This window comes from Struthio camelus, chromosome 28, assembly GCF_040807025.1.
Source record: "Struthio camelus isolate bStrCam1 chromosome 28, bStrCam1.hap1, whole genome shotgun sequence".
Classification (NCBI taxonomy): Eukaryota; Metazoa; Chordata; class Aves; order Struthioniformes; family Struthionidae; genus Struthio; species Struthio camelus.
The window spans coordinates 930,397-953,657 of NC_090969.1; the positions used below are offsets into that span (position 1 = coordinate 930,397).

General features: G+C 72.9%; 3 protein-coding genes across 4 annotated transcripts in view; all 3 read left to right on the forward strand.

Moving 5' to 3' along the window:
* Positions 1 to 1,795: 1,795 nt before the first annotated feature.
* On the forward strand, positions 1,796 to 6,794 carry DHH (desert hedgehog signaling molecule). The gene is made up of 3 exons (XM_068921492.1): positions 1,796 to 2,107; positions 4,145 to 4,406; positions 5,245 to 6,794. Exons 1-3 carry the CDS (start codon positions 1,796 to 1,798, stop codon positions 5,910 to 5,912), a joined length of 1,242 nt encoding a protein of 413 aa, XP_068777593.1. The 3' UTR covers positions 5,913 to 6,794.
* Positions 6,795 to 7,180: 386 nt separating this feature from the next.
* Positions 7,181 to 11,254, forward strand: RHEBL1 (RHEB like 1). The gene is made up of 8 exons (XM_068921496.1): positions 7,181 to 7,377; positions 8,317 to 8,388; positions 8,847 to 8,914; positions 9,021 to 9,103; positions 9,251 to 9,307; positions 9,392 to 9,439; positions 9,553 to 9,637; positions 9,713 to 11,254. The coding sequence occupies exons 1-8, from the start codon at positions 7,326 to 7,328 to the stop codon at positions 9,800 to 9,802; spliced, it is 555 nt and encodes a 184-aa protein (XP_068777597.1). The 5' UTR covers positions 7,181 to 7,325; the 3' UTR covers positions 9,803 to 11,254.
* A 1,446-nt stretch (positions 11,255 to 12,700) lies between these two features.
* KMT2D (lysine methyltransferase 2D) overlaps positions 12,701 to 23,261 on the forward strand; it is a 31,136-nt gene continuing 20,575 nt past the window's right edge. The window contains exons 1-24 of one of the 2 annotated variants that reach the window (XM_068921478.1): positions 12,701 to 12,818; positions 13,663 to 13,711; positions 15,668 to 15,751; positions 15,857 to 15,983; positions 16,068 to 16,291; positions 16,372 to 16,478; positions 16,607 to 16,769; positions 16,943 to 17,108; positions 17,197 to 17,311; positions 17,386 to 17,552; positions 17,696 to 18,093; positions 18,423 to 18,569; positions 18,656 to 19,509; positions 19,709 to 19,822; positions 20,223 to 20,333; positions 20,407 to 20,511; positions 20,767 to 20,948; positions 21,019 to 21,183; positions 21,601 to 21,710; positions 21,794 to 21,841; positions 22,146 to 22,364; positions 22,480 to 22,623; positions 22,703 to 22,819; positions 22,996 to 23,120. In XM_068921478.1, coding sequence (XP_068777579.1) covers positions 15,703 to 15,751; positions 15,857 to 15,983; positions 16,068 to 16,291; positions 16,372 to 16,478; positions 16,607 to 16,769; positions 16,943 to 17,108; positions 17,197 to 17,311; positions 17,386 to 17,552; positions 17,696 to 18,093; positions 18,423 to 18,569; positions 18,656 to 19,509; positions 19,709 to 19,822; positions 20,223 to 20,333; positions 20,407 to 20,511; positions 20,767 to 20,948; positions 21,019 to 21,183; positions 21,601 to 21,710; positions 21,794 to 21,841; positions 22,146 to 22,364; positions 22,480 to 22,623; positions 22,703 to 22,819; positions 22,996 to 23,120 — 3,957 coding nt within the window. In that variant the 5' untranslated portion in view covers positions 12,701 to 12,818; positions 13,663 to 13,711; positions 15,668 to 15,702. The remainder of the gene's footprint in view (positions 12,819 to 13,662; positions 13,712 to 15,667; positions 15,752 to 15,856; positions 15,984 to 16,067; positions 16,292 to 16,371; positions 16,479 to 16,606; positions 16,770 to 16,942; positions 17,109 to 17,196; positions 17,312 to 17,385; positions 17,553 to 17,695; positions 18,094 to 18,422; positions 18,570 to 18,655; positions 19,510 to 19,708; positions 19,823 to 20,222; positions 20,334 to 20,406; positions 20,512 to 20,766; positions 20,949 to 21,018; positions 21,184 to 21,600; positions 21,711 to 21,793; positions 21,842 to 22,145; positions 22,365 to 22,479; positions 22,624 to 22,702; positions 22,820 to 22,995; positions 23,121 to 23,261) is intronic. The other variant, XM_068921479.1, reaches the window with a different exon arrangement.

The following is a 23,261-nucleotide window of genomic DNA, read 5'->3' on the forward strand; positions in this document are numbered from 1 at the left end:
GGGAACCGGCCCTCCCACCCATCCTGCCCCGGCTGGGGCCATGCCAGGCCCAGCTCCCCCCTTGGAAGGGGTGGGGGGCCCTCGGCCTCCCCCCGGGCTGGGGCTGAGCAGGAAGCGCAGGAAGCCTGGTTTATATAGCAGGAAATGAGGCCATCGGTGCCCGCGATTTCCCCGCAACCTGCTCTCCTCCCAGTCACCGTGGGCTGGTGCTGGGGGTGCTGCGGCAGCCAGACCCCTTCCCCTCCCTGCCCCGGGGCCTGTCCTGAGCCCCCCTCCTTGCCCTGGTGCTCCTGGGAGGCACCCTGGGGCGCAGGGGGAGCAGGGCTCACTGTGGGCTGAGGCTGTCCCACCTGCAGCGAAGGAAGCCGGGCTGTGTGCAGGGTCTGGCACAGCCTGGCCACGGGCACGGGGGCTCCCGGGTAAGGTGATGTGAGCCCTGGAGTGGCACCAGCCCCTCTCGCTGGCTGGGTCCCCCCAGCTCTGCTCCCAGTCCCTCATCCCCCTGCCCCAGAATGAGCACCTGCCCTTGCCTGGCTGCCTTAGCCCTGGGGGTGCACGGTGCCTGTCCCGGGGTGCACGGCCCCATCCCAGGGTGCGTGGTCCCTCCCCAGGGTGCACAATTCCATCCCATGCAGTGCCTCCCTGGGGTGCGTGGTCCTGTCCCGGGGTGCACAGCACCTCCCCGGCTTGCGTGGTCCCATCCTGAGGTGCGCAGTGCCATCCCATGCTGCAACGCCTCCCTGGGGTGCGCAGTCCTGTCCCGGGGTGCGCTGTGCCATCCTGGGGTGCACGGTGCCTCCCTGGGGTGCACGGTCCCGTCCCGGGGTGCGCGGTGCCTCCCCGGCGTGCGCGGTGCCGGGTGCGGGCGGGGAGCGTGGGGGCGGCCCCGGGGGATGTGACCGCCGCTGCGGCGGCTGCCGGGGGCCGGACTGCGAGGCGGAGCCGGGCCGGGGCCCGCGGGGCTGCCCAGTGCCGGAGCCCAGCGGCCGCAGGTGGGGGCAGCCCGGCCGGGGCGGCTCCGGGCAGCGCACGGTGCAGAGCGGCACCGAGGGGTACCGGGGCCGGGGAGTGCCAGGAGCGGGGGACCGGGACCGAGACGGTGCCAGGAGCGGGCGGACGGGACTGGGACCGGCACAGTGCCAGGAGTGGGGGGACCGATACCGGGGCGGTGCCAGGAGCGGGGAGACCAGGACCGGGGACAGTGCCAGGAGCAGGGGGATCAGGACCGGGGACGGTGCCAGGAGCGGGGCCACAGGGACCGGGACCGGGGACAGTGCCAGGAGAGGGAGGAGGTCCCGGGAGCGGAGGCGCAGCGTCGGGATAGGGGTGTCGCCAGCGCCAGGGGCAGCGGTAGGAGAAGGCAGGTCCCGGGCCCGGGGTGCGGTCCCGAAAGGCAGGAGGGGGAAAAGCTCCCGGTACCGGGGGCACAGCGTTAGGGTCCCCGGTGCCAGGGGCAGTGCCAGGAGGCGGGAGAGGCGCCGGTGCCGGCGGCAGAGCAGGCGCGGGGCGCCCGTCGGGGCGCAGCGGGAGGAGGGCTTTCCCGGCGGCGGGGCCAAGGGGAGTCCCCGGTGCCCGGGCGCTGCGCTCCGAGTGGGTGGCGGCCCCGGCGGGGGGGGGGGGGTCGGTCACCCGGCCGGGGCGGCCGCGGCTCCCGCAGCGGCGACGGCACCGTGGGTGTGAGAAGGAAACGCTGCCGACCCGCCCCTGGCACGGCGACCCTCTAAAAGCCGCCGGGTCCCCGAGCGGGGCCATGCCCGCCGCGGCCGCCCGTGCCCCCGGCGCCTGAGCGGCCGGGATGCCCCGGCGCAGCCCGCTCGCCCTCGGCCTGCTCGGCCTCGCCGCCTGCCTGCTGGCCGCGCCGGCGCTCGGCTGCGGCCCGGGCCGCGGCCCGGTGGGGCGGCGCCGGCTGGGCCGGCGGCACCTCACGCCGCTGCTCTACAAGCAGTTCGTGCCCAACGTGCCCGAGCAGACGCTGGGGGCGAGCGGGAAGGCGGAGGGCAAAGTGCTGCGGGGCTCGGAGCGCTTCAGCGACCTGGTGCCCAACTACAACCCCGACATCATCTTCAAGGACGAGGAGAACACGGGGGCGGACCGGCTCATGACCGAGGTGGGGGCTGCGCCCGGCCCGGCGGCCGGCCCCGCTCCCGGGCCGCGGGGGGAGGCGCGGGGGGAGCGCGGGGGACGCACCGACCTCCCCGGGGGGCACGGGGGAGGCACCGGCCCTCGCCGGGGCGCACGGGGGAAGCGCATCGATCCCCTCTGGCTCGCACCGACCCTCCCCGGAGGGTACGGGGGATGCACCGACCTCCCCGAGATGCACCGACCTCCCCCGGGGCGCACGGGGGATGCACCGACTCCCCCCCGACACGCACCGACCCTCCCCGGGGCGCACGGGGAAAGCGCACCGACCCTCCCCGACACGCACCGACCCCCCCCGGGGCTCATGGGGGGGATGCACCGACCCCCTCCGGCATGCACCGACCCTCCCCGGGGCGCACGGGGGATGCACCGACCCTCGTCGGGGCGCACGGGGGGATGCACCGGCCCCCCCCCCGGCACGCACCGCTCCGTCCCGGGGCGCACGGGGGATGCACCGACCCTCACCAGGACGCACTGCCCCTCCCGGTGCGGACAGACCCTTTGGCGAGGGGGGCACGGTCCCCCCCGGGGGCGCACGGTGCCTTCCCCGCCCCTTGGCCCGTCTCCTCCCGCGGCCCTTGGCGCGGCGGCAGGATCGGGACCCCCGGACGGGGCGGTCGCGCCGAGTTAGACATTAAGGACCCGCCGTCAGGGATTCCCGGGCGCGGCGGGCGCAGGAGGGGTCCGACCGGGGGGAACGGCGCCTCTGTGCCGGCGCCGGGGCACCTGCCTCCCCCGGCGGAGCCGCCTGTCTGCCCCAAGCGGGGAAACTGAGGCACTGCCCGAGCCGGGAGCCGGACGCCCGGGGTCCCTCGGCGGCTCCGCCGGCAGCGGGCGGCTCCGGGCCGGCCCGGGCGCGGCGGAGCCGGTGCCCCCGGCGGGGAGCGGGGCGGGGGGGGGGGGTCGCGCTCGGCCCCGCGGCTGTCCCGCGTGGCCCCGCGGTCGCCATGGCGCCGGGGGATGCTGCGAGCGGCCCCGGGCGGCTCCGCCGGCCCGGCAGCGGCGGGCGCGGGCGCGGGGCCGGCCCGGAGCTGCGGGCGGCTCAAAGGGCCCTTTGTGGCCGGGCGCGGCATTCCCGGGGCCTGAGGTCAGCGCCGGGCTCGAAGGCGCCTATTGTCGGGGCCGGGCCGGGCCGGGCCGCCGCATTCCTGCCCCCCCGGGCCCGGCCGGGCCGGGCCGCCCCGCGCCCGCCCCCGCGCCCGCCCCGCCGCAGCCCCCCTGCACCGGGGCCGGGGGCACCGGGCCGCCAGCCGCCGAGGCAGAGATGGGGGGGACCAGGCAGCTGCACCCCGGCGCCCTGCAGCCCGTGCCAGCCCAGCCGCAGCTGAGGCGGAGAGGGCCCCAGGCGTCCTGGAGCCGCCCGGGACCCCCCGCCTTCCACCTCCTATCTGGGCGCACAGCCCAGGAGCCCTGCATCCCCCGACGCCCCCTCCCTTCAGACCCTGCTCCCTTTGCTGTGTGCGAAGGGGTCCCGGCAGCACCATCCTGCCCTGTCCTATCCCAGTGCCAGGAGACGGGTCTAGTTCAGGGTCGGACGCTCCCCCCAGCCCTGTCCCATGGGCCTCCCCGCTGGGAGCAGCGGGTTAATTAATCACAGCCACAGCCGTGGGGAAGGAGCTACCCGGGCACCGTCCCGTGCCCTTTCCGCCCGGCTGCCCTGGAGGGGAGCGACACCTGCGACGGGCACCCCGGGCCACGTTAATGTTTAATCCCCGCCCAGGCGGGCTCTGCTTTGGGGCCTGGAGCAGACCCAGCTCCCTGAGCCCTGCACCCACTCTAGGGGCCCCTGGGGAGAGGGCACCACCTCGGGACCCCCCTTGGAGCCACTTGGGACCAGCTCCTTGCAAGCCCCATGCAGGTCCTGGGTGTCCGTCTGTCCGTCTGCACCTGTAACATCTCCCTGGGAGAGGGGTCCCGGGCGGCTAGGGCAGAAGGCGCTGGGTGTCGGGGTCCCGCGCAGCGGCGGGGCTGGGCTGACGCCGGCACTGCTCCCCACCGCCCCCAGCGCTGCAAGGAGCGGGTGAACTCCCTGGCCATCGCCGTGATGAACATGTGGCCGGGGGTGAAGCTGCGGGTGACGGAGGGCTGGGATGAGGACGGGCACCACCTCCCCGACTCCCTGCACTACGAGGGCCGGGCGCTGGACATCACCACGTCGGACCGGGACCGGGACAAGTACGGCATGCTGGCACGCCTGGCCGTGGAGGCCGGCTTCGACTGGGTCTACTACGAGTCCAAGGCGCACGTCCACGTCTCTGTGAAAGCAGGTACAGCGCAGCGGGGAGGGCAGGGCCCCAGGGCTGCCCACGGGCTGGGGGGGGGACACGTGCCCCTTCCCACAGGGCTGGAGCGCGAGCCTGTGCGAGGGGCAGGTGCCCCAGACAGGCCCCTCTACCCCGCCAGCCTCAGTTTCACTGCCTGTCCTGGATCCACTTACGCCGCAGCCAGGTTGCGGCAGGGGCTGCCGCTAGCCCGTGCCCAGACCCAGCCGCGCAGACCCTGCTTGGCTGCAGCTCAGCTCTCTGCAGGCCACCAGACAGGCAAAAACCATAGCCCCCCCCCCCGCAATCCTGTGCAGCCCTAAGCGCCCTGGAAGCTCATCTGGAAGCTCATCTCCCTTTCCAGCACGGAGCAGAATAAGTATTTTTAAATTACAGCCCCGCCGGACTGCCCGTGCCGCAGCCCCCGTGCAGTTCAGTCCAGCGCAGGGCTGACAATAAACAGAAAGTGAAAGTGGCCCTAAATGCCAGCGGCCCGGGCGGCGCGGGGCCAGCGCGGAACAAAGGGCGTCAGTGCGGGCAGCACAAAGGGGCTCTGCAGCCCCGCCGTCTCCCCGGGCTTCGCAGCGGGCAGGCAGGAACTGCGGGGGGGTGACAAATACCGGCTTTGTCTTGGCGGTGCGCTAAGGTCCGGTCCAAAGGGCTCCGCTCGGGGCTGTTCCCCCTCCGTGGGCAGCTGCTGTCCCCGCCAGGTAGCAGCTGGCGGAGGGCGCGCTGGGCCCGGCCCTCAGGGATGGCCCCAGGGACGCCGGGTGACAAGGGCTCCCAGGCTTTCCTAGCCCCCCCCAGGGGTGCTGGGGACCCATGGGTTTCTCCCTCCGCCCAGATAACTCCTTGGCCATCCGAACCGGCGGCTGCTTCCCAGGCCATGCCACGGTGACACTGCGGAGCGGCGAGCGCAGGGGCCTCTCCGACCTGCGCCGGGGCGACTGGGTGCTGGGCGCAGAGCCGGGCGGGCGCCTGGTGCCCACCGAGGTGCTGCTCTTCCTCGACCGCGACCTGAGCCAGCGCACGTCCTTCGTGGCCATCGAGACGGCCAGCCCGGCCCGCCGGCTGCTCCTCACCCCGTCCCACCTGGTGTTCGCGGCCCGGGGCACCGCCAACGGCACGGCCGCCTTCCTGCCCGTCTTCGCCAGCCGGGTGCGCCCGGGCGACGCCGTGCTGGCCCACGGGGCCGGCGGGCAGGGGCTGCGGCCCGCGCGGGTGCTGCGGGTCTCGCGGGAGGATGGCGTGGGCGTCTTCGCCCCGCTCACCTCCCACGGGACGCTGCTGGTCAACGGGGTGCTGGCATCCTGCTACGCCGTGCTGGAGAGCCACCGCTGGGCGCACCGGGCCTTCGCCCCGCTGCGCCTCTTCCACGGGCTCCTCTCGCTGCTGCCGGCCCGCGCCGAGGCGGGCAACGGCACGGCGCCCGAGGCGGGCATGCACTGGTACTCGCGCCTCCTCTACCGCCTGGCCTGGGGTGTGCTGGGCCACGAAGCCCTCCAGGCCTAGGCCCCCGGCCCCCAAAGTCGCCACACTGCAGATATTTAATGTGCCACACTGGAAGCGGGAGGCAGCGAGGGTGCAGCCGGTCCCCGGCCCCCGCCTCGGACTGGGCGCGCTGGGGAGGGGGAACAGGGACATCCCCGGGCCCCGAGGAGGCCGGGGTGCCTGCTGGGCCCTGCTGTCACACGAAGCATTGCCAAGACGAGCGTTGCCCGGGGTGGCTGGGAACGGGGTATCGTGGGCAGCCCTGGGACCTGGGGCTCAGCCCCCTGCCCGGATCCTGGGGGCCGCCCCGCAGCACTGCCCGGGCGCCTGGCTGGAAAACCCCGGAACGGCTCTGCACCCTCGACCTAGGCCCCCGCGCCCCCCTGTATTTATTGCTTTATTAACCACTGTGGCTGGGGACAGCTTTGCTGCCTGGTGAGCTGAAGCTGGGCGCTGGGGGACCTGCCCTGGGGCCACATCCAGCCCCGGGGTTGTGGAAGCAGCCAGTGCCCCAGCTCCTGGCGGCGTTTTGGCCGTCCCCCAGCTCTGGGCCTGCACCGCCGTGAGCCGGGGTGTCCCAGCCCCGTCCCCGCGTGGCTCGGTGCCGCAGGGCAGGCGGGGAGGGGACCCCCTCCGCCCCGCGGGCGGACGGGGCGCCTGCGGCAGCCATGGGCTGCCCCGCACCGGGCCCAGCTCTAACCCGCGCTAACCGCTAACCTGCCCTGCTTGAGAGTTTTATTTTTCTATTTATAAATGGTAATATAAATGTCCTCCACGCCGACCTGCCTGGACAGCGGGGCCAGCTCCGTCAGGGCAGGCGGCAAATGTGCTTTTAACCATTTCTGTTTAAAAAAATAATACTATTTAATTGTTTTGGTAAATAAAGAGAATCTATGGCCCTTGTCGGAAGGTGACTGGCAATGGGGGGGGTGGCCTGGCCGGGGCACCTGGGCACGGGGGTCCCGGGGGGCAGAGGCTGGAGGAGCCCCGGAGGGGCAGGGCCAGGGTGGGGAAGTCTGTAGGGCAGCAGGGGCTGAAGGAGGCCGGGCTGGGGGTCCTGGGGCTGGGGGTCCCCGGGGAGGGTCTCCGGGGGGGTCCCCGGGGCCGGGCTGGGGCCGGGCGCTCCCCCACGTGGCCGGCGCAGGTGTGTGGCACCCACGTGGCCCGGGCCGTTCCCTCCGTTTTCATGAATGGAACCGCGGCCGCCAGCGCGCCTGCGCCGCCCTCTCGCCCCGCCCCCGTCGCCGCGGGGTAGCCAATGGGAGCGGCGGGCGGGCGGTGTTGTGGTCACGTGGGGCGGCCGGTGTTGTGGCGGCGGGGGCCGCCCCCCCTTGCACTCCCGCCGCGGCGGGCGGTTTTATAGCGCCGCTTGCTGGGCCCGCCCGCGCCGCCCCGCCCGCCTGCCGCCCGCCTCCGCCCCGCGCGGCGTGGGCCATGCCGCTGGTGCGCTACCGGAAAGTGGTTATCCTGGGCTACCGGGCCGTGGGTGAGTCCCGCCGTGCCACGGCATGGCTGTGCACCGGCGGGGCGCCCGCGCAACGGGGCTGCAAGGAGGGCGGCGGGGAGTACGGCCGGGCGTGCGCTGGGAGGCGCCTTGCAACGGGCTGTGCAAGGGGGGGGGGGTCCGTGGCAGGGTGTGCAGGGGGAGAGGGGCTGTGCAAGGGGGGGGGGTCCGTGGCAGGGTGTGTAAGGGGAGAGGGGCTGTGCAAGGGGGGGGTCCGTGGCAGGGTGTGCAAGGGGAGAGGGGCTGTGCAAGGGGGGGGGTCCGTGGCAGGGTGTGCAAGGGGAGAGGGGCTGTGCAAGGGGGGGGGGTCCGTGGCAGGGTGTGCAAGGGGAGAGGGGCTGTGCAAGGGGGGGGGTCCGTGGCAGGGTGTGCAAGGGGAGAGGGGCTGTGCAAGGGGGGGGTCTGTGGCAGGGTGTGCAAGGGGGATCCTGGTGGGGTGTGCCTGGGTGGGAAGATGCTGTGCAATGAGGCTTTTGGGGGTATGGCCAGGCCCCCTGTGTGGGGCTGTGCACTGGGTGACTGCTGAGGGGCTGGGGAGGTGCAGGGGCTGCGGTGCAGGGGCTGTGCTGGGCCCCTCCATGGAGGCTGGGGATGCCTGGGGTGGCTCCTGCTGCCAAGAGCTTGGTGCACACCGGATTTCCTGCCCCTGGCAGCGGGGGCTGCCCTGACCTGCTGGGGGTGGGGGCTGTGCTCAGCCTGGGCACCCACCCCAGGAGTCCCCCATCACCCCCCCCTGCCAGGGGAGTCCCTGGGCTGGGGAGGAGGCAGTGAATGTGGGGACATGATGGGGAGATGGCTCACTTCCCTTGGCCATGCTTCTTCCCTGCCTGTGGCTGGGGGGTGCCTGGGACCCCCTGCCTGGGGAGGGGCTGTAGCCCAGCTTCCCCACTCAGCTTGGGGCTTTCGCACTCTCCTCCCCAGGCAAAACCTCCCTGGCTCACCAGTTCGTGGAGGGGAAGTTTGTGGACTGCTACGACCCCACGGTGGAAAGCAGTGAGTCCCAGGCTGGGGGGCCGCCCTGCCTGGGGTCGTCCTTTCCCGCAGACGTGTGATGAGCACAGATATGTCCCTGCTCTGGCGCGTGTGGGAGCGGGAGGGATCTGGGCAGGATCAGCTCTGGGGGGACCATGGGCTGTCCTGAGACCTTACAGGGACCCGGCCGGGGTCTGCAGATGGCTCGACCCTGGCATGAGCTTGCTGCCCTTTATAGGGTGCTGGGAAGGGCTCGGGTACCCCCTGGGCTGGGGGAAGCTGGGCTGCACCTGTCTGTCCCAAAGCTGGTGGCTGTGAGACGGGGGCCCTGGCTGGGGCAGGAGGGGCCCATCCCGCCCTGGCAAGGAGGGGGCTAAGCACAGCAGGAGGCTGGTCCAGGCCAGCCCTGGAGCATGCAGAAGGACACCAGTCCCCAGGCGGCCGTGGGCAGCCCCGCTAACCCAGTACCATCTCCGCAGCCTACAGCAAGATGGTGATGGTGGGCAAGGACGAGTTCCACCTGCAGCTGGTGGACACGGCTGGGCAGGTAACACCCGGGAGCGGCGGGGTGCTGGGGCGGGGGCCGGCGCGTAGCCCCCCGGGGAGGCGAGGGGCTGCTCCGGCATCAAGCCCACCCGCCCACCCTCCTCCAGGACGAATACACCATCCTGCCCCACTCCTTCATCATCGGCATCCACGGCTACGTGCTGGTGTACTCGGTGACATCGCTGCGGAGGTGAGCGCCGGCGGCGGGGCTGGGGACAGCGGCCCCAGCCCTCCCGAGCTGCCCCTCGTCCTGCCGTCCCTTCCCGTGGGCCTGGGCCGCCCCGGGGGCTGCCTGGGTGCTGCTGGGCAGCGCTGGGAGCCCCTCTTCTCCCTGCAGCTTCCAGGTGGTGAAGACTCTTCACAACAAGCTGTACGAGAGCAGGGGGAAGACACGGTAAGTGCTGTCCCCTCCGGCGCCGGCCGGCGCCAGCCCGGGCCGGCGGTGCCGGGAGCCCTCACGCTCTGCCCTCGCCTGCAGCATGCCCGTGGTGCTGGTCGGCAACAAGGCGGACCTGTCCCTGCAGAGGTAAGAAGGGTGCTGGGGCCCCTCGCCCTCCCCGGGGCTGGCTGCTGCCGCCCCCCAGGCTTGGCGACCACCCGGCCCCTCTTGCCCGTTCCCCTCCTCTGCCGTTTCTCCAGCCGAGAGGTGAAGACGGACGAAGGCAAGAAGCTGGCGGAGTCGTGGGGGGCCATCTTCCTCGAGTCCTCGGCCAAGGAGAGCCAGGTCGGGGCAGGGCAGCGCGTGGGGTGGGCAGCCGCGCCGGCTCGGGGCCGGGGGCTCACGTCTCCTCGTCCCCAGGTGACCCAGGGCATCTTCACAAAGATCATTGAGGAGATCGACCGCGTGGACAACTCCTACGGCAAAGAGCACAACTGCCGCCTGATGTGAGCCCTGCCCGGGGCGGACCCCCCCTGCTGTGGGACCTTCCGGTGGGGGCGGCAGGGCCGCCGGGTCCCGCTGCCGTACGGGTGCCCCCCGATGCCGCACCTCACGTGTGGCCGCCCGCGGCGGGCCGCTTTGCACAGGCGTCGGGGGCCGGTGGTGGTCACGGGGCCGTGGAGGGTGCTGGGCCTGGCCCGGCCCGGGGGCTCCTCGCTGCCGCTAGCCGCCATCCGGCCCCATGCACACGGACACGGAGCTGCTCCCCGGCTCCGCTGCCCCCGCGCCGCGGGAGCGGGGCTTTTCCGAGCCTCGGCCGCCTGCTCGCTTCCTCCGGCCGCCGCCTCCTGCCGTCGTCCTCCCGGAGCCGCCGCCGCGGAGCAGGAGCTGAATATGGAGTTTGTTCCCAGGCTCTGTGCTGCGATTCTTCCCCCCGGCCCCGCCGCGCTGGCAGCGGCGGCGTGTGGGAGTCGGGGACGCTGGACTCGAACAATTCAACTCTGTGTTGTGGGCGAACCCCCTTGGAGGCCGGCCCGGGCCGGGACCGGCGCTGCCCGGCCGGCACCAGGGAAGGAAGCGGCCCCGGGGGGCCGCTGCTGCCTCGCCGGGGCTGTTTCCAGCAGGGGAAGGGGGGCCACCCCAGCCCCTGCGGGGGGGAAGCCCTGGGGTGGGGTGCTGGGGCCGGGCCAGGCCAGGGTGCTGCCCACCTGTCCCCGGGGCTGAGCAGGCCGGGCCCCCACCAGCCCCTTGGAGGGGGCTCAGCCCGCAGGCAGCCGGCACGCGGGTGAGCGCAGGGGACTCTGTGCAGCCAGGACGCCTGGGCCCTGGGTGCGCAGTGCTTCCCTGAGTGGCTTATCTCCACCCAGGCAGCCCAATTACTGCTAATTACCCAATTATGTGGTTAGCAAAGAGGTACAAGGAGCTGTGTGCAGGGGTGCTGGGGCTGAGGGGACGGGTCTGTGCCCCATGTTGGGGCTAGGGGAGCGTTGCCCTGCCGGGGGGGCTCCGCTCCGGCGCTCTTGGACACAGGGCTGGGGGTGCTGGCACCGGGGCTGGAGCGTGGTCTGCGGGAGGCTGCAGGCCCCGGGGTGCCAGCACCCAGGCCCACGCCGCGCTTGCCTCCTGCCCTCTCGTGGCTGGTGCTGGGCCTCGGCGAGGGAGCGGGGCCCAGCGGGAGGAGGGCAGGAAGGCTCCGGCCTCGTCCGCCTGCCACGGGGGTGGGACGCAGCCCCTCCAGCGGGTTCCTGGGGGGCTCTGCCAGAACGGCCCAGGGGATAAATCTCACCCCTTCCCCATAGGGGGTCTCCTGTCACCCCAGAGTGTCCTGCGCGGCAGGGGTCTCTGCCGGGGATCGTGGCCCCTGGAAAGCCACTGGGGGTGCTGAGCCCGGCGCGCTCGGCTCGGCCTGGCCCTGCTCGCTGCGCCACGCAGGGCCGGGCTGGCAGATGGATGCTCGGCTAATCCCAGCGCCGAGGGGAGCGGGCAGCGGCCGCGGCCCTAATCTGCCTCAGCCCCGGCCCAGCGTGGGCCGAGCCGCGCCGGCCGCCGCGGGCCCTGGCAGCGCTCGGGGCGCGGAGGCGACGGCGTCGTGCGCGGGACACCGCTCGTGCCGTGGCAGCCCCTTCCCGGCTGCATGGCGGTCGCCCCTCGCTGTGCCCTCCGCGTGTGGCCGCCCCGCAGCGCGGCGGGCGGCTCCTCCGGGCCCCAGGGAGCCCTGAGCAGAGCAGCAATAAACCAAGCTGGAGCAAAGCCGAGGCCGCGTGGTGGCTGCCGCTGCGTTCGGGTCCGGCCCGGCGGGCTGGGGTGAGAGCTGGGGTCCCACAGGCCCCGCGGTATGTGCAGGGCGAGCGCGGGTGCCGCCGGGTCCCACGCTGCCTTCGTGTCCGGCAGGGCGGGTGGCCTCGGCCCTCCAGCGCTCAACACGGGGTGACGTGCCCCACGGCTGGCTAGGGCCTGGCGTGACATGGCCCCGGGGCTGGGCACAGCGTCCACCTCATGGCCATGACCTGGCACAGACCCTGCCCCATGGCTGGGCACAATGTCTGCCCTGCAGCTGGCGGGAGCCGGGTATCTTGCCTGCCCCACGGCCGGGAATGGACCCTGCCCCACGGCCGGGCATGATGTCCGCCCTGCAGCTAGCTGGGGCCAGGCACCTCACCTGCCCCACGGCCGGGCACGACGTCCGCCCCGCAGCCGGCTGGGGCCAGGCACCTCACCTGCCCCACGGCCGGGCACGGACCCTGCCCCACGGCCGGGCCCGGCGCTGGCCCCCTGGCTGGCCGAGGCCCGGTGCGCCGCCTGCCCCCTAGACGGGCAGCGTTCAGCAGGCCGCCTGCCCCCTGGACGGCCCGGCCCGAGCACGACACGTGCCCCGCGGCCGGCTGGGGCCGGGCTCGGCGGCCGCCCCGGGGATGCTCCGGGCTCGGTGCCCCCGTCGGTGCCCCGGCCGGGACCGGGACGGGTGCAGGGGGGACCGGCAGCGCCCGCCCCGCCGGCCCGAGGAGCAGCAGCGGGAGCGCGCCGGGGCCGCCCCGCCGGGCCCCACGTGCGCGCCGCCGCCCGGCCCGGCCACGGCGGGGTTAACGCGGGCGGAGGGATCCCTCGCCGCCAGCGTGCGCTGCGGCCCCGCACCGTCACACCCCCCCCCTCCCCGTCCGCCGCCGCAGCGCCCGCGCCGTGTCCCTCCGCCCGAGCCCCCGAGGCGAAGTAGTGCGGCCGCGCCGCCCCCCGCCCGCGGCCCCGCACCCCCGGCAGCGGCGGTGGCGGCGGCGGCCCCGGCGGGGCGGCGGCGGAGCGGAGCGGGGCGGGCGCGGCGCGGCCCCGGCGGGGCGGGCGGGGGCCGGCCGGGCCGCGGGCTCCCGCCCTCCCCTCGCAGGGGAGGAGGAGGAGGAGGAGGAGGAGGAAGGGGGGGCCGCGAGCCGGGGGCGGCCCAGCAGGACTACTTTCCTCTGAAAATGGCTGCGTCGGGGAACACTTTCTGTTCAGTTTCTTGAAGCCCTTCGTTGTAGGGGAGGAAAACGGGGGGGTAAGAGCCAGCCCCGGGGCCCCGCCGCGGCCCCCGCCGGCCCCGGGCCCGGCGGCCGCAGGGGCAGGGCGGGGGGGGGAGAGCGAGAGAAGGAGGGAAGGGGAAAGAGGAAAAGAAAGAGGAGGCCTGGGGCAGGCGGGGGCCGTGGCGGCGGCCCGGCCGCCCCCCGCGTGGCGCCCGGGCCCGGCCCGCCCGCGGCCCCGTTTCCTTCCGGCCCGGCTCGCTACAGTGTAGCCGCGCCGGCCCATTGAGAAACTTCCCCTCCCCCGGTGCCCGCTTTTTCCTCCCCGTTTTCCGCTTCCCCCTCCCCCCCCCCGGAAGGGAAAAGTCTCAACGCTCGCTCCGGGCCCGCCGCCTTCCGTACCGGGGCCAGCCCGAGCCGCCGCCTGCCCCCCCCCCGCCGGGCCGGGCCGGGCTGGGCCGGGCCGTACCGGGCCCGCCGTCTCCTCCCGCCCTCCCCGCGGCCGCTGCCTGCCCTCCGGGGCCGGCCGCGCTCCGCCGCCGCGTGCCGGGCCGAGCCGAGCCGGGCTGAACCGAGCCGGGCCGGGCTGAACCGAGCCGAGCCGGGCCGGGCCGGGCCGCGCTCCGCCCCGGGCTCGCGTGCGCGGGGCGGCGGCGGCGAGGCCTCCTCCGGCGGCGGCCGCCGATCGTAGCGCAGCCCCGGGCTCCCTTTGTGTCCCGGCCCGGCCCGGCCCGGCTCGGCCCGGTGCGGAGAGCGGAGCGCGGCCCGCAGCGCGCCGGCCGGGCGGCCCGGCCGCGCCGTCGGGGCTCGCGGCGGCCCCGGCGCCGTCGCCGACGCCTCTCTCCGTGTTGTTTTGCCGGCCATGTCCGCCGCCGCCCGCAGCCCATGGACTTCGCGGGGTGAGGGCTGCCGGGCCGCCGAGTGAGCGCAGGTAGGTGCGCGCCGGGGCCGGGACCGGGGCCGGGACCGGGCTAGGCCGCGCGGTGGCGGCGGCGCCCGCGGGGGCCCGGGGCCTCGTCGGTTTTGCTCCCCGTCGGGGTTTGGCGCGGGCCCGGGTGGGGGCGCGTGTCCCGGGGGTGGGGGTGGGGGGAACCTTCCGGACCCCGGAGCTGCCGCCCCCCCACCCCAACCGACGGGAGCTGCTGGTGGCTCCGGGTGACGTGGGGCCGCGCTGCCGCCCCCCCCCCCCGGGGCCGCCCGTCCTGCCGCGGTCCCCGCGCCCCGGCCCGCAGGCCCGGCTCTAATCCCCCGTGGATTACGGAGGAGCCGGAGGAGATTTGCTCGGGCGCAAAGCGTGTGTGTGGCCCCGCACCCAGCCCGCCCGTGGGTGCCCCCTCCACGAGCCGGGTGGCACCGGGCTCCCCGGGCCCGCCGGGTCACCGTCCCCTCCCCAGGCTGGGGGCTTCGCTGCGCCGTCCCTGCCGTCCTGCTACCTGTTGAGCGCTGCGTGCCGGCTGGCCGCCTCGCCCGGCCCCCCGGCGCCGAGCCCCCCCGGGGCAGCCAGTGACGCGCGGGGGACATTTGCTGGGGTCTCATCCCGGAGCGGGGGGACCAGGGCTTGGGGGGCGCTGGGCGCGTTCGGAGCGGTTGTGCGGCCCCAGCCGCCCTGAGGCGACGGTGACGGCGTGCAGAGGCCTCGTCCTGCGCCCCGGACCCGCAGCGGCCCCAGCGTCGTGTCGCCGCCGTGTCCCACGCGCCCCGGCTCCGCGCGGCTCCCACTGGCGATGAATCCAGGCCATTTTCTCTATCTCTCGGTTCTGATTTGGGCTCAGTGTGACATTTGGGACCTGCTTAGAAACGCTCCTCTCTCCCCCTGTCCCAAATTTGTGGCCCTGCGCCTTCCCCTCCCCGCCGGTGCCTGGTGCCACCCTGGCTTTTCGGGCTGCACGTTAAACGTTGACCTCCGGGAAGAAACGAGGGGCGACACGGGGGCTGTGGCCGCGAGCCCTGCGCGGAGCCCCCGGCGGAGCGCGGACCCCTCCTGCCCGGCCGCCGCTCCTGAGTCACCTCTTAATCTGTAACTTCGCTTTCGGCATCGCTTCCAAATCTCGGTGCTTGGGAGCGAAAACTCCCCCGGCGCGGGCTGGTGTTGCGTGTCCCTGGCACTGGTGCCACGTCCGCTCTGTCCCGGGCTGAGGGACCGCGGGTGCTGCGGGGCCTTGGCCAGGCTGGTGCCGGCCCTGGGTAAACTGAGGCACGGGTTGTCGGAGGCTGCGCGAGCTTGCTTACGGCGGGGGCGCGTGAGCCCTGGGCCCAGCTCTCCTTGCTAGACCTGGGAATTGCCCGCGTCTCCCGTCGCCCACGTCCTGCTGCGGGGCACACGGGTCCCGCGGCGCCTTGGGGTGCCAGCGCGTGGCACCGGGGCCGTGCTTGACCTCCGCTGGGTTTAATCGAGGTCGCCCCAGCTCCCTGCATGGCCTCGCTGCCGGGGGCATCCTGCCCCAGAAACGCTGTCTGCTCCCGGAGCCGCCGCGGTGCCCGTTCCCACCTCCCTGCCGGCTGGGCACCGTGGCCGGGCTGGGTGAGGGTCCCGGGCGCTTGCCGCAGATGGGTGCGAGGCGGGGGCTGGCAGGGGGCTTTGGTGTGTGCCACGTGGGGGCTGCTTCTCCCCTTCTCCAGGGCTTGGTCCCTCCCTCGCTGGCTGGGCAGTGGCTGCGGGGCGTGCTGAGCCCCAGCAGACTCGTGACACCCACCAGGCTCTCTCCCGGCTTGTGCCAAGGTCGCAGCCGCTGACTAGTGCTGGGGATGCGGAGCAGCCGTCGGCACCGAGGGCAGGGCACGGCCACTGGGGTCTCGCAGACCCTCAGAGAGCCGTAACCAGCCCGCGGCACGTGGCCGAGAAGGGCCCGGCGGGCGCCGAGCGCTCACGGCTGTCGCGCCCTTGCAGCCGCGGGCGTCTCCGGAGGGACAGCAGGAGGCAGGATGGACGAACAGAAACCGCCCAGCGAGGACAAGGACTCGGAGGCGCCAGGTGAGAGCACGGGGTGCCCGCGCGGGCCTGGCTGGCCGCGGCTCCCCGCCGGCGGACGCAGGGATGCTCCGTCCGCGGGGGTGCGACGGCCGCTTCTCCCGGCAGCCGACGGGGCCGTGTCCTCGGAGGAGGCGGGCGGCGCGGAGGCAGACCCCCTGAAACCGCCCGAAGGAGCCTCGGCAGGGCCGGAGCCGGAGAGCGTGGACACGGAGGAGCCTCCCCAGGCCGGCAGGTGAGGGCAGGGGCCGGGAGGGCTTGGGGGCGCCGCGGAGCCGGGTGCTGCTCCGTGCGCCCCTGACGGCCCCGTGCGCCCCAGCACCCCGGCTCGCCGCTGCGCCCTCTGCAACTGCGGGGACTGGAGCCTGCATGGGCAGCGGGAGCTGCAGCGCTTCGACCCGCCGCCCGACTGGCCCCAGCGGCTGGCGGGGCTGGAGCCCGCGGAGGCTCCCGGCGAGCCCGATCTGGCACCGCCGGGGGACGACCTGGCCCAGATCGGCTTCTCCGAGTGGGTGTCGCCGGCGCAGCTCTTCGAGCCGACAGGTGAGCGCGGCCGTGCCGCCGGCGCCCGGCCCTGGCGGGGTCCCCGCGCTGCGGCCCCCGCTGACGCCGCCTCCCCGCAGGGCACTGCTGGGTGCACCGCTGGTGCGCAGCCTGGTCCGCCGGGGTGCTGCCGGACGCGGCCGGGCTGGCCCACGTGGACAGAGCTGTTTTCTCAGGGATCTCACAGGTGAGGCCGTGCCAGGACCCCCCCCCCCCCCCGGTGCGGCTCGGGGCCGAGCTCGGCCCTGGAGACGGGGCTGCGCCCGTCTGTCCGTCCGTCCATCCCTGACCGCGCCGGGCTCTTGCCGCTTTCAGAAATGTGAACACTGTCGGAGGATGGGGGCCACCATCCCGTGCCGGGCAGACGGGTGTCCCCGGCTCTACCACTTCCCCTGCGCCGCGGCCAGCGGCTCCTTCCAGTCCATGAAGACCCTGCGGCTCCTGTGTCCAGAGCACGTGGCCGAGGCGGTGCAGATGGGTGCGTGCGGGCGAGGGAGACCGGGAGCAGGACCCCGGGGTCCCCTCCTGTGCTGGGGGTTGGGGGGGGGGGGCGTGGAGCTGGGTGCCACCCTCTGCCCAGCGCTGGGACAGGGATGCTGCGGCGGGGATGCTGGCGGCAGCCCTGACCACCCCGCTCTCTCCGCCGTGCAGAGGACGCCCGGTGCGTGGTGTGCGACGGGCCGGGCGACCTGCGGGACCTGCTCTTCTGCACCAGCTGCGGGCAGCACTACCACGGGGCCTGCCTGGACATCGCCCTGACGCCCCGCACGCGCTCGGGCTGGCAGTGCCCCGAGTGCAAAGTGTGCCAAACCTGCAGGTGAGAGCCACCCGCCGGGCGCTGGGGTCCCGTGGCGGGGGCGAGGGCTCGGCGGGATGGCGCTCACGGCCCCGTCTGCGCCCCGCAGGCAGCCCGGCGAGGACTCCATGATGCTGGTCTGCGAGGCCTGCGACAAGGGCTACCACACCTTCTGCATGGAGCCGGCCATCGAGAGCCTCCCCACCGACTCCTGGAAGTGCAAGGTGCGTCCCGCCGCCGAGGGCGGGGGGACGGGGGCGGTCCCCGCTCCTGCCCCTGACCTGCCTCTGCCCCCCAGAACTGCCGCGTTTGCTCCGAGTGTGGCCTGCGCCCGGCCGGGCTCGACCCCGGCTGCCAGTGGTACCAGAACTATTCGGTGTGCGAGGGGTGCCAGGAGCAGCGCAGCACCGAGGACGCCCACGGGGACCCGGGCGATGGTCCCCAGCCGGCCCCCGCTTCCCCGATGTGAGTGGGGATGGGGGAACCTGCTGGGGGATATCGCGCTGGGTCCCTGCTTTTGCAGATGGGGGGCTGGGGTGGGACGACAAGGTGAGTCCCCCGGTGCCGAGGAAGGGACCTGCTCCCCCTCACCCAGCCCCTCCATCCAGGTCGGCGTCCCCCGAGCGCTGCGAGCCGGCGGACGTGCCCATGCGCCAGCCCGAGCCCGCGGAGCGCAGCGAGGAGCTGCAGCCTGGCGAGACGCCCCAGGACGAAGCACCCCCAGATGCTGGTGGGGCGCCCGCAGATGATGGCGTGGCACCCCCGGATGATAGCGAAGCACCCCCATATGATAGCGAGGCACCCCCAGACGGTGGCAAAGCACCCCCAGATGGTGGCAAAGCACCCCTGAATGATGGCAAGCCGCTCCTTGACGAACCACCTCCTGATGAACCGCCTCCCAACGAACCCCTCCTTGACGAGCTGCCCCCCATTGAGTCTCCCCCCATTGAGCCACCCCCTAAGGAGGACCCCGAGCCACTCCCTGAGGAGGACCCTAAGCCACCGGGTAAGTGGGAGCCTCTGCGTCCGCCCCCTTTCCTCTCCTGTTGACCCCTATGGATGGGGGGGGAGTTCCCGCTGCAGGAGGGAGGCAGGATGCCTGGGTCCTCTCCCAGCACGGTGACTCTTCTTGCATGCTGTGGCGTCCCATGAGGGGGGTGTCCCTGTGCCTCAGTGTCCCTGTGCCTCGGTGTCCCATGGCGGGGGGGGCGGGGGGGGTTTCTATGCCCGGGCCAGGCCACAGTGGTGCTCGTGTCCTTTCTGCCCCAGGCCCTGCTGGTGTAGGGGTTGTAGGGGAGCCCTTTAGCCCCCCTCATGCACGGTCCCATCCCACAGGTCTCCTGTCCGAGGTGGACGTGGCAGAGGAGGCGCCTGCCCTGGCCCCTGAGGTGCCCCTCGAGGTGCCCCCCGAAGAAGAGATGGAGCTGGAGCCACAGCCGCTGCTGCCCCCCGAGGCGGCTCCACCACCCCCGGCGCCTCCAGGTGGGTCTGGGGGGCATGCTGGGGCAGTTGGGGGTCTCTGTCGGGGGCCACGCCGTCACCGTCCCTTTCCTCCGTCCCTTTCCCAGATCTCTGCGCCGTCTCACCCGCCTGCCCCCCGGCCCCCTCGCCTGGCGCCGTGGAAGATGAGGTGCCCGAGCCACCTGCCCCTGCTCTGCCCGAGCCCCCCAGCAGCCCTGGCACTGCTATGGACACAGAGCCGCCTGGCTCCCCGCCTGCGCCCCCGCTGGGCTCCCCCGCCTGCACCCCAGCCCCCGCTGAGCCCCCCGAGGACGAGGAGATGGAGACAGCTGGCGGCGAGGGGGACTCGCCAGCCAGCCCTGCCGGAGATGGCCCCCATGCCAGCCCAGCCCCACGGCTGGGGCCCTTCCCGGGCTTACCCGAGGAGGAGGAGGAGGAGGAAGAAGAGGCGCCGAGGTTGGAGCGGGAGGGCACCAGCGGGAGCTCCCCACCGCTGAGCGAAGAGGATGGGCTGGAGGAAGGCAGGGCAGGGGGGGACCCCGAAGCCAAGGGGTCCCCCGAGCCGCTGGAGCCAGAGGAGCTGGGTCCCGAGACGCCCATGGAGGTGTGCGCCGCCGGGGAGAAGCCGCTGGGATGCGGGGATGAGGGGGGATCCGAGCCCCCTGCCCTGCGGCCCCGGCCCGACATCCTCAACGAGATCTCAAACCTGAGCCAGGGGGACACGAGCAGCAGCTTCCCTGGCTCGGAGCCGCTGCTGGGCTCGCCGGACCCCGAGGGCGGGGGCTCGCTGTCCCTCGACCTGGCCCTCGCCGCTGCCGACGGCAGCCTGCAGAAGGAGGACGGCGGCTCGCTGCCGCTGGGCGCCGAGACGGACGACTCGCTGCTCTTCGAGCCGGCTGCCAAGGGCGATGGGGACAAGAGCCGGCGGCGCAGCTCCCCGGGGCGCTCCCGCGTCAAGCAGGTACTGGGCTGGGGGGAGTCCCGCCGGTCCCGTCCTTGCAGGGGATCCCTCGCTCCGGGGCCGCGCTCCCCTTTTTTCCGGGCCATCCCTGCGGCGCGTAGGTGACGGGGGTGGGATGGGGACCCTGCCCCGAGGCGGGATGCGCAGCGGTGGGGGTCTGTCCGGGCGGCCGTAACCCCCCTCTCCCCCTTGGCCCTAGGGTCGCAGCAGCAGCTTCCCTGGGCGGAGGCGCCCCCGAGGTGGGTCCCACGGGGGCCGGGGCCGGGGCCGTGCGCGCCTGAAGTCGACCACCTCGTCCGTTGACACCCTAGCAGTAAGGCTGGGCTGGGGCAGCGGCGGGAGGGGGCCGGGGGGGGGTCCCCGAGCTGCTAGGTGGCAGGGCCGAGAGCCGAGCATCCTTCCCTTCCCCTTTCCCCAGCATCCATCCCCGTCCCTCGGAAAGGCTCGGGAGCCCCTCCAGGCGCCGTGGGGTGGGCAGGGGACCCCAGAGGGGAGCGACTCCTCAGGGAGAGCGGCGGCGGGGCTGTGCTGGTGGGGGGTCTTGCCCTCTGTGTGGGGCTGGTGCCGAACCAGCCCCTGGGGGAAGGGTTGCTTGCGGGTGGGCTTTGGGGTCTGCTGCCCCCCGTGTGTCCCCCGGTTTGGCACCAGGATGTGGCCGGTGTCCCCCTGCCCCGCGCTGGCCCTGAGCCCCTGGCCCCGCGCTCTGCCCCCAGCTCGCCGACGTGGAGAGCTCGCCCAGTAAGGAGGAGGATGAGGACGATGACGACACCATGCAGAACACGGTTGTCCTCTTCTCCAACACCGACAAGTTTGTGCTCATGCAGGTAAGCGGGGTGCTGCGCGGCAGCACGGGACACCTGCCCACCGCCAGCACCGCTCACGGCCTCTCTCCCGCAGGATATGTGCGTGGTGTGCGGCAGCTTCGGGCGTGGGGCCGAGGGGCACCTCCTGGCCTGCTCCCAGTGTTCCCAGTGCTACCACCCCTACTGCGTCAACAGCAAGGTGAGGGGCGCCGGGACCTCTGCCCGGCTCTGCGTGGGCAGGACGGTGCCGTGCTCGGTGGGATGCATGCCCATGTGGCTGTGCCGTGCCCCGGTGCATGGCCATGCCGTGCCCTGGTGTGTGCCCATGTGGCCGTGCCATGCCCTGGTGCATGGCCATGCAGTGTCCCTGTGCGAGCCCGTGTGGCCATGCTGTGCACAGGAGGGGGCCATATGGCTGTGTCTGGGCTCACGTGGCCGCTCCTCGCTTGCCCAGATCACCAAGGTGATGCTGCTGAAGGGCTGGCGCTGCGTAGAGTGCATCGTGTGCGAGGTGTGCGGCAAAGCCTCCGATCCCTCCCGCCTCCTGCTCTGCGACGACTGCGACATCAGCTACCACACGTACTGCCTGGACCCGCCGCTGCAGACCGTGCCCAAGGGTGGCTGGAAGTGCAAGTGGTGAGCGCGGCTGCGGGAGCCGGGCGCGGAGGCTGCTGCTGGGGCCGGGGCTGATGTCTCTTGCCCCCAGGTGCGTGTGTTGCGTGCAGTGCGGGGCCGCGTCACCCGGCTTCCACTGCGAGTGGCAGAACAACTACACCCACTGCGCGCCCTGCGCCAGCCTCGTCGTCTGCCCCTTCTGCCGCGAGAAGTACGTGGAGGACGACCTGCTCATCCAGTGCCGGCACTGCGATAGGTGAGCCCCTTGGGGTTGGGGAGGCCGCCGGGGGTCCCACATCCCCATCCGGGGCCAGTTTGGGTCCCTCGTCCGTTGCAGCATGGACACGGCGTGAATTTGTGCTCAGGTTCCTTTATGTCTCGGGGACCTCCGGGGAGTTTTGGAGCTGGGGCAGGGGCCAGTCTGTCTCTCTTGGAGGGTTTTGGGCTCTCCACGTGATCCTGCAGCATCATCCCTGAGGTTTCCTGCCCAGAGTTTTTGAGCTCAGGGTGAAGCCTTGCAGCTGGGGAACGTGAGCTTGTCCGCACGGGGAAACGTGGCCCCACTCAGAAACGTCCCAGCAAGTAGCTGGGGCAGCTGTTCCCGTGGGGGTTCGTGGGGTCCCAGATCTCTCCACGGAGCCAGACGAGTGTGACGGGACCCGGCTCCCTGCAGGTGGCTGCATGCGGCGTGTGACAGCCTGTTCACGGAGGAGGAGGTAGAGCAGGCGGCGGACGAGGGGTTCGACTGCAGCGCCTGCCAGCCCTACGTGGTCAAACCTGCTGGTGAGCACCCGGGATGGGGGGATCGCCAGGAAGGGGGACGCGGGGGGCAGTGGGGATTCACCTCTGCCTCTCTCCCTCTGCAGTCCCTGTGCCTCCACCAGAGATCACCTCAGTCAAAATCAAGGAGCCAGGTACGTGCGGCTGGGATGGATGGATGCATGGATAGATGGAGATAGTAGTGCTGGGATGGATATATGGAGCTAGTGGCACTGGGATGGATGGATGCATGCATGCATGCATGCATGGAGCTGGTGGTGCTGGGATGGATGGATGGATGGATGCATGGAGCTGGTGGTGCTGGGATGGATGGATGGATGCATGGAGCTGGCAGTGCTTGTGGGCTCCTTGGGAACCTGGGTTTTTCCAGGGACATGGGCTTCCCGGGGACATGCCAGGCATTTGCTGCATGCCCAGCACTGTATGTTTTTCTCCCAGCAGAGCCCCAGTACTTCCGCTTCGAGGGGGTCTGGCTGACGGAGACGGGCATGGCTGTGCTCCGCAACCTCTCCATGTCGCCTCTGCACAAGCGCCGGCAGCGCAAGACGCGGCTGGGCACCCTCAACGGCGACGGCGTGCTGGAGGGGGGTGACCCGCTGGGCCCTGATGACAAGAAGGACGGCGACCTGGATGCCGACGAGCTGTTGAAGGCCGAAGGTGCGTTTTTCCCTCTGTCTCTGGCAGCTCTGGGGCGGGATGCATGCAGGGCATGAAGGGGTGCAGGGGTCTCCCCTCGCTGCGCAGGCACCCAGTGACGTCCCCAACTTTGCAGTGGGCGTCGAGCACATGGAGTGCGAGATCAAACTGGAGGCTCCGGCCAGCCCTGACCGCGACGGCGGTGCCGACATGGACTCGGGCAAGGGGCTGGAGGACCCAGAGGAGTGCAAGAAGAGGAAGCGCAAGCCATACCGTCCCGGTGAGAGCGGGTGCTGGGGCCACCCCAAGCCAGTGGACCGCGACCGGGCCCATCATGACCCTCTTCTGCCTCCCACCAGGTATTGGTGGCTTCATGGTGCGGCAGCGGAAGTCCCACACTCGCTTGAAGAAGGTCTCGGCGGTGCTGGCCGAAGTGGGGCGCGAGGGGCTGAGCGCTGAGGGGCACGCGGAGGACGGTAGGGCCCCCGACACCTTCCCTTCGTCCCACCGAGCACCCCTGTCCCCTGTGGGTGGAGCGGGATGGGGGCGGACAGCCCTGAGGGACAGGGAGCTGTGCCTGAGGCTTTCCCGTGGTATGGGAATTGCCCTGATCTCCTCTGGGAGGAGATGGTCACGGGGACAGTGTTCCCAGGGGCTCCGGGAGACCTCCCGGCAGAGGGCGGCCTGGACCCGGGCTCGGCAGAAGGGGACGAGAAGAAGAAGCGCCGGGGGCGGAAGAAGAGCAAGTTAGAGGACATGTTCCCCCCCTACCTGCAGGTGAGGGCAGGTGGGGAGGGGTGGATGGAGACAGAGGTGGTGTTGGGAGGGATGGATGATGGGTGGGTGGATGGAGATGGAAGTGGTGGCGCTGGGAGGAGTGGATGAAGACAAAGGTGGTCCTGGGAGGCATAGCTGGAC